Source organism: Mustelus asterias, chromosome 4, assembly GCF_964213995.1.
Source record: "Mustelus asterias chromosome 4, sMusAst1.hap1.1, whole genome shotgun sequence".
Lineage (NCBI taxonomy): Eukaryota > Metazoa > Chordata > Chondrichthyes > Carcharhiniformes > Triakidae > Mustelus > Mustelus asterias.
This window is the reverse complement of record NC_135804.1, coordinates 78,213,897-78,229,823: the sequence shown is the minus strand read 5'-3', so window position 1 is coordinate 78,229,823 and position 15,927 is coordinate 78,213,897. Positions and strand designations below refer to the sequence as shown.

General features: G+C 45.0%; 1 protein-coding gene across 5 annotated transcripts; it reads left to right on the top strand.

Moving 5' to 3' along the window:
* The first annotated feature begins 789 nt into the window (after window positions 1-789).
* LOC144492795 (interferon-inducible GTPase 5-like) lies at window positions 790-14,172 on the top strand. Of its 5 annotated transcripts, none has more exons than XM_078211225.1 (2): window positions 790-2,917; window positions 9,978-14,172. In XM_078211225.1, the coding sequence occupies exons 1-2, from the start codon at window positions 2,869-2,871 to the stop codon at window positions 11,186-11,188; spliced, it is 1,260 nt and encodes a 419-aa protein (XP_078067351.1). In that variant the 5' UTR covers window positions 790-2,868; the 3' UTR covers window positions 11,189-14,172. The 5 variants fall into 5 exon arrangements, with proteins under 5 accessions (XP_078067351.1, XP_078067354.1, XP_078067350.1 ...); XM_078211228.1 differs by lacking the exon at window positions 790-2,917 and adding an exon at window positions 3,237-3,535 and having other exon boundaries at window positions 10,015-14,172; XM_078211224.1 differs by lacking the exon at window positions 790-2,917 and adding an exon at window positions 3,237-3,535 and having other exon boundaries at window positions 9,983-14,172.
* The last annotated feature ends 1,755 nt before the right edge of the window (window positions 14,173-15,927 follow it).

Sequence of the window (15,927 nt, the reverse complement as noted above, 5' to 3'; positions counted from 1 at the left end):
GTGATCTGACCTCCCCTCGCCAGAGGTCCCAACCCCCACCCCAACAAGAGAGACACTCTCAGGTGGACCTGCTCCATGAACCCCTCATTATCCCTCATGTCCCGCCCTCAGGACCCCCAGTGCCAACCTCACTGTCACCCTGACAGTGATGATCTGACCCGGTGCCTTGCACTCTGAAAGGGTCAAGAAGGTAAGTGCAGTGACAATATACCCCTCTACCACTGTTAAGCTGCAGAGGAAGTGCCCCCTCATGGGTCCTGGGGTTCGGTTGGGCTTGGGCTGGAGGGGGAGGTTGGGAGGACAAGGGGTTAACCTTGGCACTCTTCCCAGGATGGGAGTCTCATGGTTCAGAAATCTGAACATCACTCTTGGCATGATGATTTCAGGCATCTCTCTGATCAAAATCTTCATTCTGACCTGTGTACTGTGAAAACTAGGAAGTGGCATGGTCACATTAATCTCCATGCTCCCTGACACTTGGCAGGCTTCCAAATCACAGTGGAACTCCAGTCTGCAGAACAGATTCCCTTTTCTCTCTCTCTCAGAAGCTGCAGATGTCAGAAGATTCCTTTTAAGTCCTCTGACTGATAGAAGTCAATTTCACTGTGGGGGATTTTGCTTCTCCATAGCTGCTCACTCAGCCCCATTTTTGAAACACTGCATTTATTCATTGTCTCTGAGCCTTCCAAGATGGCACAAATCCTTGGTATTGTGAGAATTTCACAGCTATTCAACTACAGTGTACCTCACTCCCTATAACTGACCAGCCCGACACTCAGTGTTCAAGTTTAAGATCTTTATTCGTGCTATAGCAAGGAAGCCTGCCGGCCACTAGGGGCTCACTGACTCCCTGAACAATGAAATATAATGGCAACTATACCCTTTGACTCAACTACAAGCAATCAACATCTACCAATCAAAGGTGTACATTTGTTTGAAAAAACATCTATGTCCATTCACAGCTAATAATTCCGATTATTTCATTTCTTTCCCACAGTAGTATTAAACTAATTACTCTACATTGGTAATTCTACATTTGCCTAATTACAATATCCAGTTACTAACAAAACATATTTACGTAGTTTAGACTATCAGCAAACAGACACATCTGTGGTCCTTGACTGTTATTCAATGCAGTGACTTATTGTGGTCCATCAAAACATGTCTGTAGTCCTTCACTATTATCTAGAGCAGAGATTCAACAATGGCATCTCTTGTAGTCTTTCCAAATCCTCCCCCGTCCCCTGTTTTTATTGCTTCCATGGCCGTATAGTTTTGGCAGTCTCACAGAGAGCTCTGCTGCACTAAAATGATTTTAATCCCTTCACTTGGAAATCCTTTGAAGTCCATTGCTTTCCTTTGAAGTCCTTTGCTTTCCTTTGAAAATGTTTGCTTTCATTCAATTTCATAGTGCAGTCTAACAAGCCTTTGATTGACAGCATAATGGTTTTTGCACAGCATGCAGTGTTTTTCTTTCCCTTCACAGTTGAATGCATCTGAATGCATCTATACACAGGAACAGGACAAATCCAAGCCTGTCCATTACTGCTCTATTGATCTACTCTCAATCATCAGTAAATTGATGGAAGGGGTATCAACAGTACTATCAAGTGGCACTTTTTCACCATAACCTGCTCAGGGATACTCATTTCGAGTTTCACCAGTGTCACTTAGCTCCTGACCTCATTACAGCCATGGACAAAAGAGCTGAATGTCAGAGGTGAGGTGAGAATGATTGCCTTGAAAGTCAAGGCAGCATTCGACCGAGTATGGCATTAAGGAGCCCCAGCAAAACTGGAGTGAATGGAATCAGGGGGAAAACACTCCACTGGTTCGAGTCATACCTAGTGCAAAGGAAGATGGTTGTGGTGGTTAGAGGTCAATCTTCTCAGCTCCAGGACATCACTGCAGGAGTTCCGTAGGGTAATGTCTTAGGCCCAATTATCTTCAACTGCTTCATCAATGAACTTCCTTCCATCATAAGTTCAGAAGTGGGGATATTCACTGATGACTGCATAATGTTCAGTACCATTTATGACTTTTCAGGTATTGAAGTAATCCATGTCCAAATGCAGAAAGACCTGAACAATATCCAGGCTTAGGCTGACAAGTGGCAAGTGTTATTTGCACCATAAATGTGCCAGGCAATGACCACAAGAGAAGATCTTGGCACCACCAAGGGCAAAGCAAACCCACTTGATTGGCAGCCGATCTACAAATATTCACCCTTCAGCACCTATGCACAGTGGCAGCCATGTGTACCATCTTCACGATGCACTGCAGGAACTCACAAAGATTTCTTAGGCAGCACCTTCCAGATCCACGAGCACTACCATCTAGAAGGACAAGAGCAGCAGATACCTGGAAAAACCACCACCTTCTCTTGGGCCATTAGAGATGGGTAATAAATGCTGACCTTGCTAGCGATGCCCACATCCCATGAACGTATACAAAATCTCAGGTCTTCCTCCACTCAGAAGAACTAAACCTTGATCTCGCCATTCTTGTAAACTAGTACCCATCTCCAATCCCTTCTCCATTTCCTCTCAAATCCATCTCCATGTGTTGAACACACAATGTTCTTTCATTATTCTTCTATCCCTTGGTGGTCATGGGCGAGAATCTGGATTTCAATGGCTCTCCGCTCAAGGAGTCTTCCTCCTTCCTCTCAGCGCAGATTCCAGTTCACCTTTGTGGAGCCAACAAGTTAGACAGAAACCCCAGAAAGGGCTCCTTAGTCCAGCAGTCTACTCCTCCCATACTGCCTCAGGCGCCTCCCATTCAGCTTCGCTTCTACTTTCGATTGACAACAGTATCATATCTTCTGAAGTGCAAGGTAGTGGTTCTATTACTTCAAGACCAGCTTCGATGCTCTCCCTCTCACAATCCAGCCTTCTCCAGTCATGCTCAATTCCAGGTATATATCCCAAACCTGTCTCAAATCTCTTACTCTTGACTGTAAGATCCACAGTTAAATATCCATAGTTAATCCATCTTATCCACTGTAAGATCTCATTCTTCCGGTGGAGCGGGCAGAGAGGGGAGTGATTTTGGAGGGGAGAACTGGAAGATAAGATAAGCTGAGTTTATTTTCACTTACGTTTTTCAGAGTTTTTTTTTCCTGAGCAACAGGAAACCGGAAGTAGGCTACAGAGAGACTTGGGACGGTTTGTAGTTTTTTTTTAAAAAGACACTGACATACAAGGTTCGACCTCATTCTTCCGGTGGAGCGGGCAGAGAGGGGAGTGCTTTTGGAGCAGAGAACTGGAAGATAAGATAAGCTGAGTTGATTTTCACTTACTTTTTTTGGAGCTTTGTTTTCCTGCGCAACAGGAAACAGGAAACCGGAAGTAGGCCGCGGAGAGACCTGAGACGGTTTTTTGCCCAATGAATTTGAACGGGAAGGATGTACAGTGTACAGGAGGATGTGGGTAGTGAGGTCATGAATAAGGTTTCAAAGTCGCAGGAGTGTACCGGCGGGCAGGAAGGTGGTTTGAAGTGTGTCTACGTCAACACAAGGAGCATCTGGAATAAGGTGGGTTGGTACCTGGGATTTCGATGTTGTGGCCATCTCGGAGACATGGATAGAGCATGACAGGAATAGTTGTTGCAGGTTCCAAGGTTTAGATGTTTCAGTAAGATCAGGTAAGGTGGTAAAAGCGGGGGAGGTGTGGCATTGTTAGTCAAGGACAGTATTACGGTGGCAGAAAGGACGTTTGATGAGGACTCGTCTACTGAGGTAGTATGGGCTGAGGTTAGAAACAGGAAAGGAGAGGTCACCCTGTAGGGAGTTTTCTGTAGGTCTCCGAAAAGTTCCAGAGATGTAGTGGGAAGGATTGCAAAGATGATTCTGGATAGGAGTGAAAGTAACAGGGTAGTTGTTATGGGGGACTTTAACTTTACAAATATTGACTGGAAACGCTATAGTTCGAGTACTTTAGATGGGTCAGTTTTTGTCCAATGTGTGCAGGAGGGTTTCCTGACACAGTAGGTAGATATGCCAACAAGAGGCGAGGCCACATTGGATTTGGTACTGGTAATGAACCAGACCAGGTGTTAGATTTGGAGGTCGGTGAACACTTTGGTGATAGTGACCACAATTCGGTTACGTTTACTTTAGCGATGGAAAGGGATAGGTATACACCGCAGGGCAAGTATTATAGCTGGGGGAAAGGAAATTATGATGCGATTAGGCGAGATTTAGGATGTACAGGATGGGGAAGAAAACTGCAGGGGATAGGCACAATTGAAATGTGGAGCTTGTTCAAGGAACAACTACTGTGCGTCCTTGAGACGTATGTGCCTGTCAGACAGGGAGGAAGTGGTCGAGCGAGGGAACCGTGGTTTACTAAAGAAGTTGAATCTCTTGTGAAGAGGAAGAAGAAGACTTATGTAAAGATGAGACGTGAAGGCTCAGTCAGGGCACTTGAGAGTTACAAGTTAGCCAGGAAGGACCTAAAGAGAGAGCTAAGAGGAGCCAGGAGGGGACATGACAAGCCTTTAGCAGGTAGGATCAAGGAAAACCCTAAAGCTTTCTATAGGTATGTCAGGAATAAAAGAATGACTCGGGTAAGATTAGGGCCAGTCAAGGACAGTAGTGGGAAGTTGTGCGTGGAGTCCGAAGAGATAGGAGAGGCGCTAAATGAATATTTTTCATCAGTATTCACGCAGGAAAAAGACAATGTTGTCGAAGAAAATACTGAGATACAGGCTATTAGACTAGACGGGATTGAAGTTCATAAGGAGGAGGTGTTAGCAATTCTGGAAAGTGTGAAAATAGATAAGTCCCCTGGGCCGGATGGGATTTATCCTAGGATTCTCTGGGAAGCCAGGGAAGAGATTGCAGAGCATTTGGCTTTGATCTTTATGTCGTCATTGTCTACTGGAATAGTGCCAGAAGACTGGAGGATAGCAAATGTTGTCCCCTTGTTCAAGAAGGGGAGTAGAGACAACCCTGGTAATTATAGACCAGTGAGCCTTACTTCTGTTGTGGGCAAAGTTTTGGAAAGGATTATAAGAGATAGGATTTATAATCATCGAGAAAAGAACAATTTGATTAGGGATAGTCAATACGGTTTTGTGAAGGGTGACCAAAGAGGTGGATGAGGGTAAAGCAGTTGATGTGGTGTATATGGATTTCACTAAAGCGTTTGATAAGGTTCCCCATGGTAGGCTATTGCAGAAAATACGGAGGCATGGGATTCAGGGTGATTTTGCGGTTTGGATCAGAAATTGGCTAGCTGTAAGAAGACAGAGGGTGATAGTTGATGGGAAATGTTCATCCTGGAGTTCAGTTACGAGTGGTGTATCGCAAGGATCTGTATTGGGGCCACTGCTGTTTGTCATTTTTATAATTGACCTGGATGAGGGCGCAGAAGGATGGGTTAGTAAATTTGCGGATGACACTAAAGTCGGTGGAGTTATGGACAGTGCGGAAGGATGTGGCAGGTTACAGAGGGACATAGATAAGCTTCAGAGCTGGGTTGAGAGGTGGCAAATGGAGTTTAATGCGAAAAAGTGTGAGGTGATTCACTATGGAAGGAGTAACAGGAATACAGAGTACTGGGCTAATGGTAAGATACTTAGTACAAAGAACAAACAAAGAACAAAGAATAATACAGCACAGGAACAGGCCCTTCGGCCCTCCAAGCCCGCGCCGCTCCCTGGTCCAAACTAGACCATTCTTTTGTATCCCTCCATTCCCACTCCGTTCATATGGCTGTCTAGATAAGTCTTAAACGTTCCCAGTGTGTCCGCCTCCACCACCTTGCCTGGCAGCGCATTCCAGGCCCCCACCACCCTCTGTGTAAAACATGTCCGTCTGATATCTGTGTTAAACCTCCCCCCCGTCACCTTGAACCTATGACCCCTCGTGAACGTCACCACTGACCTGGGGAAAAGCTTCCCACCGTTCACCCTATCTATGCCTTGCATAATTTTATACACCTCTATTAAGTCTCCCCTCATCCTCCGTCTTTCCAGGGAGAACAACCCCAGTTTACCCAATCTCTCCTCATAACTAAGCCCCTCCATACCAGGTAACATCCTGGTAAACCTCCTCTGTACTCTATCCAAAGCCTCCACGTCCTTCCGGTAGTGTGGCGACCAGAACTGGACGCAGTACTCCAGATGCGGCCGAACCAACGTTCTATACATCTGCAACATCAGACCCCAACTTTTATACTCTATGCCCCTTCCTATAAAGGCAAGCATGCCATATGCCTTCTTCACCACCTTCTCCACCTGTGACGTCACTTTGAAGGATCTGTGGACTTGCACACCCAGGTCCCTCTGCGTATCTACACCCTTTATGGTTCTGCCATTTATCGTATAGCTCCTTCTTACATTATTTCTATCAAAATGCATCACTTCGCATTCATCAGGATTGAACTCCATCTGCCATTTCTTTGCCCAAATTTCCAGCCTATCTATATCCTTCTGTAGCTTCTGACAATGCTCCTCACTATCTGCAAGTCCTGCCAATTTTGTGTCGTCCGCAAACTTACTGATCACCCCAGTTACACCTTCTTCCAGATCATTTATATAAATCACAAACAGCAGAGGTCCCAATACAGAGCCCTGCGGAACACCACTAGTCACAGGCCTCCAGCCGGAAAAAGACCCTTCCACTACCACCCTCTGTCTTCAGTGACCAAGCCAGTTCTCCACCCATCTAGCCACCTCCCCCTTTATCCCATGAGATCCAACCTTTTTCACCAGCCTACCATGAGGGACTTTGTCAAACGCTTTACTAAAGTCCATATAGACGACATCCACTGCCCTTCTCTCGTCAACCATTTTGGTCACTTCTTCAAAAAACTCCACCAGGTTAGTGAGGCATGACCTCCCTCTCACAAAACCATGCTGACTATCGTTAATGAGTTTATTCCTTTCTAAATGCGCATACATCCTATCTCTAAGAATCTTCTCCAACAACTTCCCCACCACGGACGTCAAGCTCACCGGCCTATAATTACCCGGGTTATCCTTCCTACCCTTCTTAAATAACGGGACCACATTAGCTATCCTCCAATCCTCTGGGACCTCACCTGCGTCCATTGACGAGACAAAGATTTGCGTCAGAGGCCCAGCGATTTCATCTCTCGTCTCCCTGAGCAGCCTTGGATAGATTCCATCAGGCCCTTGGGATTTGTCAATCTTTAAATTCTCTAACAAACCTAACACTTCCTCCTTTGTAATGGAGATTTTCTCCAACGGTTCAACACTCCCCTCCGAGACACTCCCAGTCAACACATCCCTCTCCTTTGTGAATACCGACGCAAAGTATTCATTTAGGATCTCCCCTTCTTCTTTGGGCTCCAAGCATAATTCCCCACTTTTGTCCCTGAGAGGTCCGATTTTTTCCCTGACAACCCTTTTGTTCCTAACGTATGAATAAAATGCCTTGGGATTCTCCTTAATCCTGTCTGCCAAGAACATTTCGTGACCCCTTTTTGCTCTTCTAATTCTCCGTTTGAGTTCTTTCCTATTTTCTTGGTACTCCTCCAGAGCTCCCTCTGTTTTTAGCTGCCTGGACCTACCATACGCCTCTCTTTTCTTTTTGACCAGTCCCTCAATTTCCCTGGTTATCCATGGTTCTCGAATCCTACCCTTCCTATCCTTCTTTTTAACAGACACATGCCTGTCCTGTAGCCCTAACAACTGTTCCTTGAAAGACTCCCACATGCCAGATGTGGATTTACCCTCAAACGACCTCTCCTAATCAAGAGCTGCCAATTTCTGCCTAATCCCACTAAAGTTAGCCTTCCCCCAATCCAACACCTTACCCTTGGGACACCACTCATCCTTTTCCATCACTATCCTAAAGCTAACAGAATTGTGGTCACTATTTGCCACATGTTCCCCTACCGAAACTTTGAAGACCTGACCGGGCTCATTCCCCAGTACGAGGTAGTGTGGATGAGCAGAGAGATCTCGGTGTCCATGTGCATAGATCCCTGAAGGTTGGCACCCAGGTTGATAGGGTTATTAAGAAGGCGTACAGTGTGTTGGCTTTTATTGGTAGAGGGAATGAGTTTTGGAGCCATGATGTCATGTTGCAGCTGTACAAAACTCTGCTGCGGCCGCACTTGGAGTATTGCATACAGTTCTGGTCGCCGCATTATAGGAAGGATGTGGAAGCATTGGAAAGGGTGCAGAGGAGATTTACCAGGATGTTGCCTGGTATGGTGGGAAGGTCTTATGAGGAAAGGCTGAGTGACTTGAGGCTGTTTTCGTTAGAGAGAAGAAGGTTAAGAAGTGACTTAATAGAGGCATATAAGATGATCAGAGGATTAGATAGGGTGGACAGTGTGAACCTTTTTCCTCGGATGGTGATGGCTAGCATGAGGGGACATAGCTTTAAATTGAGGGGTGATGATATAGGACAGATGTTAGAGGTAGGTTCTTTACTCAGAGAGTAGTAAGGGCGTGGAATGCCCTGCCTGCAACAGTCGTGGACTCGTCAACATTAAGAGCATTTAAACGGTCATTGGATAAACATATGGATGATATTGGAATAGTGTAGATTAGAGGGGCTTTAGATTCGTTTCACAGGTTGGCACAACATCGAGGGCCGAAGGGCCTGTACTGCGTTCTATGTTCTATGGTGCTGCAGAACTGCCTCCACTCTCTGATTCATGACTGTAAGGCCAAGGAGTGTCTATACTCTCTGACTCTACTCTGCTAGTCTCTGACCACGGACCTTGAGTTTCAATGAATTCCCTGTTGCTCCCATGACTGAAGACAACATGGCCTCCCTTCCCAATGTCCCCTTTTATGAGTCACCATGTGACCCTTCCCTCTGGGTAACCTGATGTGTTGCATCCTAGGATATTAGAGGAAGTAGCTACAGAGATAGTGGATGTACTGGTAGTAATGTTCCAAGAATTCCTAAATTCTGGAAAACCCTCAAAGGATGAAAGAACAGCCAGTATAATACCATTATCCAAAAAGGGAGGTTGACAAAAACAGGTAACTATAGGCCAGTTATTTGCCATTGACATTGGGAAAATGTTACAATCCATTATAAAGGATGTAATAGCAGAGCATTTAGAAATACATAATATAATCAAGTAGAGTCAGCATGGCTTCATGAAGAGGAAATCATGTCCAAAAAATGTATTAGCATATTTTGAGGCGGTAACATGCAGGATAGATAAAGGGGAACCAGTGGATGTAATATACTTGGATTTCCAAAAAATGTTTGATAATGTACTGCACAAAAGGCTACTCAGTAAGATAAGAGCTCATGGTGTTGGGAGTAGTATATTAGCATGGGTAGAGGATTTGTTAACTAATAGAAGACAGAGAATTGGGATAATAGGGGCATTTTCAGGATAGAACTTGTAACTAGTGGAGTGCCACAGGAATCTGTGCTGAGGCCACGATTTGTTTACAATATATATCAATGATCTGGATGAGGGAAGTGAATGTATTATTGCCAAGTTTGCAAATAACACAAAAATGGGTGGGAGGACAAGTGGTGAGGATAACACAAAGAGTCTACAGAGGGATATAGACAGGTTAAGCAAATGGGCAAAAACTTGGCAGATGGAATATAATGTAGGAAAATGTGAAGTTTTTCACTTTGGTATGAAGGATAAAGGAGCTGAATATTATTTAAATGGAGAAAGATTGAAAAACAGTTTTGGTCCCCTTATCTAAGGAAAGATATGCTGGCGTTGGAAACAGCCTAAAGAAGGTTCATTAGCTGTTGTACCTCTGGATCCAGAAGGAGTCCATCAGTTTAAGGAAGAGTGTTTCCCTTCAGGAAAAGACTGATCAAATGGCCATTCATCTCATTAGTCATTGTTGACCTTGCTGTAAATTAATTCATTGAGACACTTAACAGATAATTACAGTGACGCAGTTAAAAAATATAGATGTGAAGTGTGTTAGCAGGTTCTGAGAATATGACAAAATGCAAGTTGTTTTAGTCTGGTGCAATACAACATTAAAAATGTTTTCTTTCAAAGATCAGATGGCTCATTCTTCATATTCTTCATTCTTCAGTCTGGAAGAGCTTAACAAACTGAAGTCATCTCATGAAGAGGGTGGGCTGGAGATGGCTACACCATTGCTACAGGATAATGTCCATGATCTGGATAATACAGAGCTTAACATTGCAGTGTCAGGAGAATCAGGTGTAGGGAAATCCACCTTCATCAATGCGATGAGAGGACTTCTGAGCGATGATGAGGGAGCAGCTGAAACAGGAACCACAGAAACCACAATGGAACCAATCAGATACAAACATCCCAACCTACCAAATGTTCATTTCTGGGACCTGCCAGGAATGGGAACGACAAAATTTCCAGCGGATACATACCTCAGGGCAATGAAGTTTGAAAGATATGATTTCTTCATCATTATTTCAGCCAGTCGATTCACAGAAAATGATGTAAAACTCGCCAAAGAAATTAAACGGCTGGAGAAGAATTTCTACTTCATTCGATCTAAAATTGATAATGATTTCAATGCAACGAGAAAGGGAAGGAGGAAATTTAATGAAGATGAAGAACTCAAAAAGATCAGGAGTTATTGTGTCAGCAAGTTGGACGAGGCAGGGATCCCATCACCCCGTGTTTTCCTGATATCAAACTTTGATCTGAATCTATATGATTTTCGTCTTTTAAATAATGATCTTGAAGATGATCTTCCCAGTATAAAGAGAAGTGTGTACATCCTGTCCCTTCAAAACCTAAACTTGGAAATTGTAGAGAAGAAAAGGGAAGAGCTGAAAAAACAAATCTGGATGTTGGCAACACTTTCCGGAGCAGTGGGAGCAGTGCCGGTTCCTGGAGTCTCCCTTGCTTGTGACATTGGGATCGTGGTTAAAGGAATAATACATTTCCGTAAATGTCTGGGTCTGGATAATGCCTCTCTTCAAAGACTGGCCAACATGGCAGGAAAACCTGTGGAAGAACTGAAAGCCGTGGTGAAAACTCCTCTGGTGGATGAAATAACTCCAGAGAGAATAATGAGATTACGTTGGGGTCTCGCTTCTGCCACAATTTCAGCAGTTGAGCTCGCTATTAATAACATCCCAATCATTGGATCCATCTTTGGTGCAGGATCATCATTTCTTATGACCTACAAACTGCTGAGTGATGCACTGGATGACCTTACAGAGAATGCACGGAACGTGGTGAAGGTTGCATTTAGGGGTGAAAATGAACTAGAGTAGATATCAGTTCAGATGTTAATGCTGTAGCTCATATATTAAAGGGCCTAACCAATACATTTGCAAGAATTCTACTGAACAATGTTTCATTTTTGCTTAAATCATTCTGGAAATATTCCTCATCTGTTTCTGGGAAGGATTTTCATGGTCGAGCATTTGGAGAAAGGACTTGTCTGGCTGTAACGCAAGGAGAGAAATCAGACTGAGAATTTTAAAAGAACTCACCCAGTATCGCACACACATGCTGCACCCAGACAATTCATTTAAATTAAATACAATTACAAGCAAATCAACCTTATTGCTAATGCCATTTTCCAGCACTTGTCCTATATCCTTGAATGTTATAATATTTCAAGTGCTCATCCAAATATATTTTTAAGGTTGTAAGGTTCCTGGCCTCCACTAACTTCAGTAAGAAGTCTCACAACACCAGGTTAAAGTCCAACAGGTTTATTTGGTAGCAAATACCATAAGCTTTCGGAGCTTGCTGCTCCTTCGTCAGATGGAGTGGTCTCTGTTCTCCAACAGTGCACAGACACAGAAATCAAGTTACAGAATACTAATTAGAATGCAAATCTCTACAGCCAGCCAGGTCTTAAAAGGTACAGATAATGTGGTTGGAGGGAACATTAAACACAGGTTAAAGAGATGTGTATTGTCTCCAGACAGAACAGCTGGTGAGATTATGCAAGACCAGGGGCAAGCTGTGGGGGTTACGGATAATGTGACATAAATTCAACATCCCGGTTTAGGCCATCCTCATGTGTGCGGAACTTGGCTATCAGTTTCTGCTCAGTGACTCTGCGCTGTCGTGTGTCGTGAAGGCCGCCTTGGAGAACGCTTACCTGAAGATCCAAGGCTGAATGCCCATGACTGCTGAAGTGCTCCCCCCAAGGAAGAGAACAGTCTTGCCTGGTGATTGTCGAGCAGTGTTCATTCATCCGTTGTCGTAGCGTCTGCATGGTTTCCCCAATGTACCATGCCTCGGGACATCCTTTCCTGCAGCGTATCAGGTAGACAACGTTGGCCGAGTTGCAAGAGTATGTACCGTGTACCTGGTAGATGGTGTTCTCATGTGAGATGATGGCATCCGTGTCGATGATCCGGCACGTCTTGCAGAGGTTGCTGTGGCAGGGTTGTGTGGTGTCATGGTCACTGTTCCCCTGAAGGCTGGGTAGTTTGCTGCGGACAATGGTCTGTTTGAGGTTGCGTGGTTGTTTGAAGGCAAGAAGTGGGGGTGTGGGGATGGCCTTGGCGAGATGTTCGTCTTCATCAATGACATTACTGTGTTTACCCCAGTCCAACGCCGGCATCTCCACATCTCCACTAACTTCCCAGGCAGCACATTCCGGATTCCCACCACCCTCTGAGTAATTTTTTTTTCCCTCAAGTCTTTTCTGAATCTCCTGTCCTTTACCCTACAACTATGCCCCCTTGAGATTGACCCCTCAACCAAGGGGAACAGCTGCTCCCTACTCACCCAGTCCATACCCCTCATAATCTTATACACCTCAATCATGTCTACCTCAGTGTTCCTGTTGGATTGATAACAAGAGCATCATTGCTGAAATGGACGACCCCGGTGGAGACAAAACCCATGGATACTGTGGGATTGATTCTCTGAGTGTAAGTAGCCCCTATTTCACCCACATAGATTTCATTCGCACCAAACTTTATCCGCAATAGGTGAATAAGCCACAGTGCAAGCTTATTGCCAGTGTACTCCGATCACAATATTATCAAGCTACAAGTTATTTTTCAGTGCCGTTAAAACCTTTCACCCGCTTCACCACACATTCCTGTACACATTGCTTTTTGAATCACTGCATCATGCACTATCCATCTGAAATGGAATGAATTCTCTGTTGCTTTTTTGAATTTTTTCCAACTCCGTTGGATCTTATTTTTACCTGAGAAGCAGTGCCTACAGACAATGAGACAGCAGAGAAAGAGGGTACAGGAACAGCCTAATGTTAATGCAAGACGCTGCAATGCTGCAAATCTGAGATAAAAACAGAAAATGTTGGAATTGCTCAGCCAATTATGCCTCAACCATGAAGAGAGAAACAGGGATTTTCCAGTCCTGCCGGGAGTTGCAGTGGAATCGGAAAATCCCATCCAGAGTTTCAGGTTGACGACATTCATCAGAAAGATGGCAGACAAAGAGTTATTTCAACTCCATTGAGGAGCAATGCTTTACAAGGCTCTATCTGGCCATAGACACTGTGACTGGGGTCTGTATCCCTGTGTCTTAGAGGGGCAGTCACCAGTACCAACCAACATTATTACCATAGAAGGGAGAGTAACAAAAGCTCCCACTACTGCCATATATTCACTGGTGTCATCACCAACACCTACCATTGTCACGGCACATTGATCAGGAGAGTGAATGAAACTCACTGCCAGAATGATGGCCGACACATTAGTTCCAGCTGGCTAGGAAGAGGGAAAGCAAAATGATTGGTAATAGCAGCAGAAGAGCAGTTACTGTGGGAGGAGAGGTGAGGGAATGTGTTACACCAACTCACTGGAACCTCATGTGCTGCAATGTCACTGATATGAACAAAGGATTGATGTTACTGATGTGAAATATTGTATTTTTAATCTACAATTGGCTGCCAGATCAATTAAACTTAATCAATGTTTATCCACATGTAACAATTCTTGTCAAACAATAATTGCAACTTTAAAAAATTCTATGCTAAAGGCTCTATATAAATGCAAACATTTTTCTTTATTAATTTTGAAAGAATGTTTATCTGTCATTATCAGGATGGTAGTCTGATCAAGTGATGAACAATGTAATTCTACCACAGCCTATTCTGAATATCAATATGATGTTGCTTATCCAACTGAAATGTATTGTGGGAAGTGCTGGAGTGAATCAGATACGACAATGTGGGCATTGCTATTGAAACCATACTGTACCAACTCAGACTGGTCATATCTGCACACCATGTAATGATACAATAAATGTTCAGTTCCTCTTCTTGAAGATTGTTCTGAGTATTTATTTGTCACTAGCTGCATTGAAGCAGGAATGGAGGAATAGGTAAGCATAATGTTGGAGTTGAACAAGAAAGAGTAGGAGAAGGTGATTTGGACATGGAGCAGGGGTTTGGGGGGAATGCCTGAAAAGTGACCCTGCTCAGGATTTGGGGAGGGGCCTCCATCAAAGGCCTCCTATTAACATTGCCATCTGCTCCCCACCCCACCTCCCAAACGAAGTCTGACCCCTGCAGGTGATCACTCCGCCCCTGACTTTACCACCAACACCTCCAACCCCCATCTTCCCAACCCCCTTCATGCAACCTTTCCACCCCACATTGAATCCTTTATACTTACCTGGTCCTGACTTAAACCCTGGGAAATATTTGCAGTCCTCATCCTATACACTGCAACTTGTGGTATCGTTGGGACTATAGAGGTGTTAGGCAATCAGATTGGATGGCAGGTATCTGAGCTGGGATTTCCTTCTGACTGAGGGGAGGGAATTCCAATGGAAGCTCTTTGGAGTGTGAAATGACCGCAGAGCAGTCAGTATTGGTCAGAATATGTTTGCTACCGACTCCTTGCTTGGCAGGAAGGCAAAAGCCATCATCCTAAAGATCTTGCCATGGTTACATTACAGATGTGATTGGCAAATGTCTGAACACAGGGTGGGATTCTTATTCTGGAGACCCACTGTGCTGGAGGGTGGGTTTCATGGCACCTTTCCTGTTGGGTGGTGGGGCAGGAAATCATGCCCAACCTTTAGTTCTGAAGCTCATTAATTATACATCAATGAGTTGCTCTCCAAATTACAAGATGGGGCAGGCACTTATTCTTCCTCTCTGCCATTACTTAATGAGATAGAAGGTCTGGACGCCATGAAGGATGCAAAGCTGATTTTAATATTTAAATCTGCATTTCCATATAATTAGTGAGTCTCGGACATAATCATCTGGGTTCATTTATCTTAGCGGCCTTGCCAGTGAAGGTCCTCACCCGAGAAGATCACGTATGATCCCCATCAACAGGGACTTGACGTGGTGGCCTCATCAGTAGGACCAGAGGCGAGAGAGGACCTCAGGGTGGTTAGGGGCAGGGATGGGCAGTGCCCCTTGGGCAGTGTCAGGCCGGGCACTGCCCACCGGGCACTGAGCAGTGCCAAGGGATGGGGACATGATGGGGCAAGGCCTAAGGGGAGGTGGGCGGGTGGGGAAGCTATGCACTTTGCAACTGGGGATCGGTGGGGAGGAGGATGCTGCAATCTCTGCAATCAGTGATCAACCAGGGCAGCGATCACCTGGGTCGAGGAGGGGGGTGGAGGTGTGATTGGCTGCGGGTGGGGGGTGGGTGGGAGGGTATATCCAGGAGTAGGGGGGGGGGCGCAAACAGCGGGAGAGGCCAGTGATCTGGGGGCCGTAGGCAATATCCTGGGCACCTTGGCCTCCCTCCAGGAGCCCCATCTCCACAGGGAGTCAGGCAAGGGCTCTTGGGCACTCATAGGGAGGAAGATCAGCAGATGGAGACCCTGGGGCCATCCATCCAGGTCCAGCTGATCCCATTCCCCTCTGCCTGTGGCCCCATTGTTGTATATTAGACTCACTGGGCTGTTGCACGGTCTGGTCATGTGTATGGTTCGTGATGTCATTGACTAATTCATGGGATTTTGCCTAGTCTAGATCCAACCTTTGTCGAGTCAACAACTATTGAATAAACCTGTTCTGTTGTTTTTGAACCCATTTACGTTTTATCAC

Coding starts and splice junctions, on each gene's coding strand:
- LOC144492795 (XM_078211224.1), top strand. CDS start 3,407: ATGTACAGTGTACAGGAGGATGTGGGTAGTGAGGTCATGAATAAGGTT. Junction 3,536..9,982: donor CAAGGAGCATCTGGAATAAG/GTGGGTTGGTAC, acceptor TTCAAAGATCAG/ATGGCTCATTCTTCATATTC.